The 2,017-nt window shown below is 48.3% G+C and overlaps 1 protein-coding gene across 1 annotated transcript; it reads left to right on the top strand.

Moving 5' to 3' along the window:
* Positions 1-104: 104 nt before the first annotated feature.
* Positions 105-1,905, top strand: EAH_00067590 (hypothetical protein, conserved; the record flags this gene model as incomplete). Its single annotated transcript, XM_013392492.1, has 7 exons — positions 105-172; positions 284-336; positions 768-830; positions 968-1,048; positions 1,288-1,401; positions 1,600-1,656; positions 1,851-1,905. Coding segments are annotated over 7 exons (491 nt in total), but the record flags the coding sequence as incomplete, so codon positions are not given.
* Positions 1,906-2,017: the final 112 nt, after the last annotated feature.

Below are 2,017 nucleotides of genomic sequence, written 5' to 3'. Positions count from 1 at the left end.
TTAGGGTTTAGGGTTTAGGGTTTATGCAGAGATCGTCGTTGTACGGGGGTGCTTGCACGATTTAGGGTTTAGGGTTTAGGGTTTAGGGTTTGTGTTGCGTGCAGGTGTCCGGACTTTATTCCGTTTGCTTCGCCTCTCTTTCAGCTGCGGCTTCATCATTTTATATTCTCATGTGCGAAAGCAGCTAAAACTATCTGTTACCCTCATGGACAGTTTAGGGTTTTGTGGTTCTCGCAAACCCTTGCTGAGGGTTTAGGGTTTTCGCTTCCTATACCCCCTGTAGACTTTGCTGCCCTCGCCACCTTCTGTCAGATCACAAGAACCCCACAAAATGATGTATGCACAAACCCTAAACCCTAAACCCTAAAACCCTAAACCCTTAAACCCTAAACCCTAAACCCAGCAGACACCCACAAAATGATGTACACACAAACCCTAAACCCTAAACCCTAAACCCTGCAGACACCCACAAAATGATGTACACACAAACCCTAAACCTTAAACCCTAAACCCTAAACCCTGCAGGCACCCACAAAATGATGTACACACAAGCCCTAAACCCTAAACCCTAAACCCTGCAGACACCCCCAAAATGATGTATACACAAACCCTAAACCCTAATCAGTGACCTCTGCGCAAACTCTAAAACCTAAGCTCTGCAGGCGCAACTCCCCATACACTGCAAACCCCAGACAGACGCATACTAAAAATATAGTCTAGGGCTAGGGTTTAGGGTTTAGGGTTTAGGGTTTGGGGTTTGCGAGCAGACGCCGCTGGACCTGGCGCAGTACGGCAACTGGCAGCCGATGATTCATCCGCATGAACCCATCGTAAACCCTAAACCCTAAACCCTAAACCCTTTTTCACACTGCAGCAGATAGCACGTGCAGGCGGGCAGTCTTCCCCCTTCGCTCTCTTGGGCCAGGGTTAGGGTTTAGGGTTTAGGGTTTAGGGTTTGTGGCTGCAGGATAAAGACAGACTCTCCCTGCTGCTGCAAACCCTTCAGTTTCATACCCTCAGCCTTGAGAGGTCTCAGGCGACGCAGCGGGTAACCCTAAACCCTAAACCCTAAACCCTAAACCCTAACAAAACCTTAAACCCTAACTACACCCGAACTAAACCCTAGCTAACCTGTAAACCCTAACTAAACCCTAAACCCTACCTATCAGCCACTGACTGCAGTATGCATACCTTGGTATGTGCCAGCAACGCAAGAGGGGATCGATGCGTAAGGCTTTTAGGGTTTAGGGTTTAGGGTTTAGGGTTTAGGGTTTGTGTGCTGCACAGGACCCGGTGAATTTTCTGCGTATTCCTCAAACCCTTTTTCAGTTTGATTTGAGGGTCCTCCCCAATGTTAACGATTTATTTATTTTTAATTTAATGAGCAAAGCCGACAAAAGCGTAAGCTGCCTGAAGCTAACCCTCAAATACGACCCGAGAATCACAGGCAAGCCAAACCCTAAACCCTAAACCCTAAACCCTAAACCCTGATAAAACCTGTTATGTTATATACTCTGTAGTGCACTGCAAGCTCGAGACACTCGTAAGCAACGTACTACTGCTAGGGTTTAGGGTTTAGGGTTTACGTGTTATGCTCAGGCTGGCGAGGAGAAGGCGCCCCACCATCGCATCCGAAAGGCAGCAAAAACCGCGGGGGTTCGAAAAACCCTAAACCCTAAACCCTAAACCCTAAACCCTAGGTCCCATGCATACCCTAGACCCCAGAAGAGAACAAGTAGAGGGCTCAGACTTAAGGCGGAAGGGGAGACCGTAAACCCTAAAGTTTCTTTCTGCTACACTAGTGGCCGAGGGTTTATGCTAGGGTTTAGGGTTTAGGGTTTGTGACTCAGAGCCGGCGGCTTCTGCTACCACCCAAGGAGGGTTTGAAGAAACCAGCAGAAAACGGTGAGCGTACACTCTAAACCCCAAACCCTCAGAGTACAGAGCAGCACCTACACAAGCGAGGATTTATGTCTATGCTGGGGGTTAGGGTTTAGGGTTTAGGGTTTAGGGTTTG

This window comes from Eimeria acervulina, genomic scaffold (genome assembly GCF_000499425.1).
Source record: "Eimeria acervulina Houghton genomic scaffold, Eah_scaff2809, whole genome shotgun sequence".
In the NCBI taxonomy this organism is placed as follows: Eukaryota; Apicomplexa; class Conoidasida; order Eucoccidiorida; family Eimeriidae; genus Eimeria; species Eimeria acervulina.
Note: the sequence above shows the minus strand (reverse complement) of the source record. Positions and strands in the feature narration are given on the sequence as shown.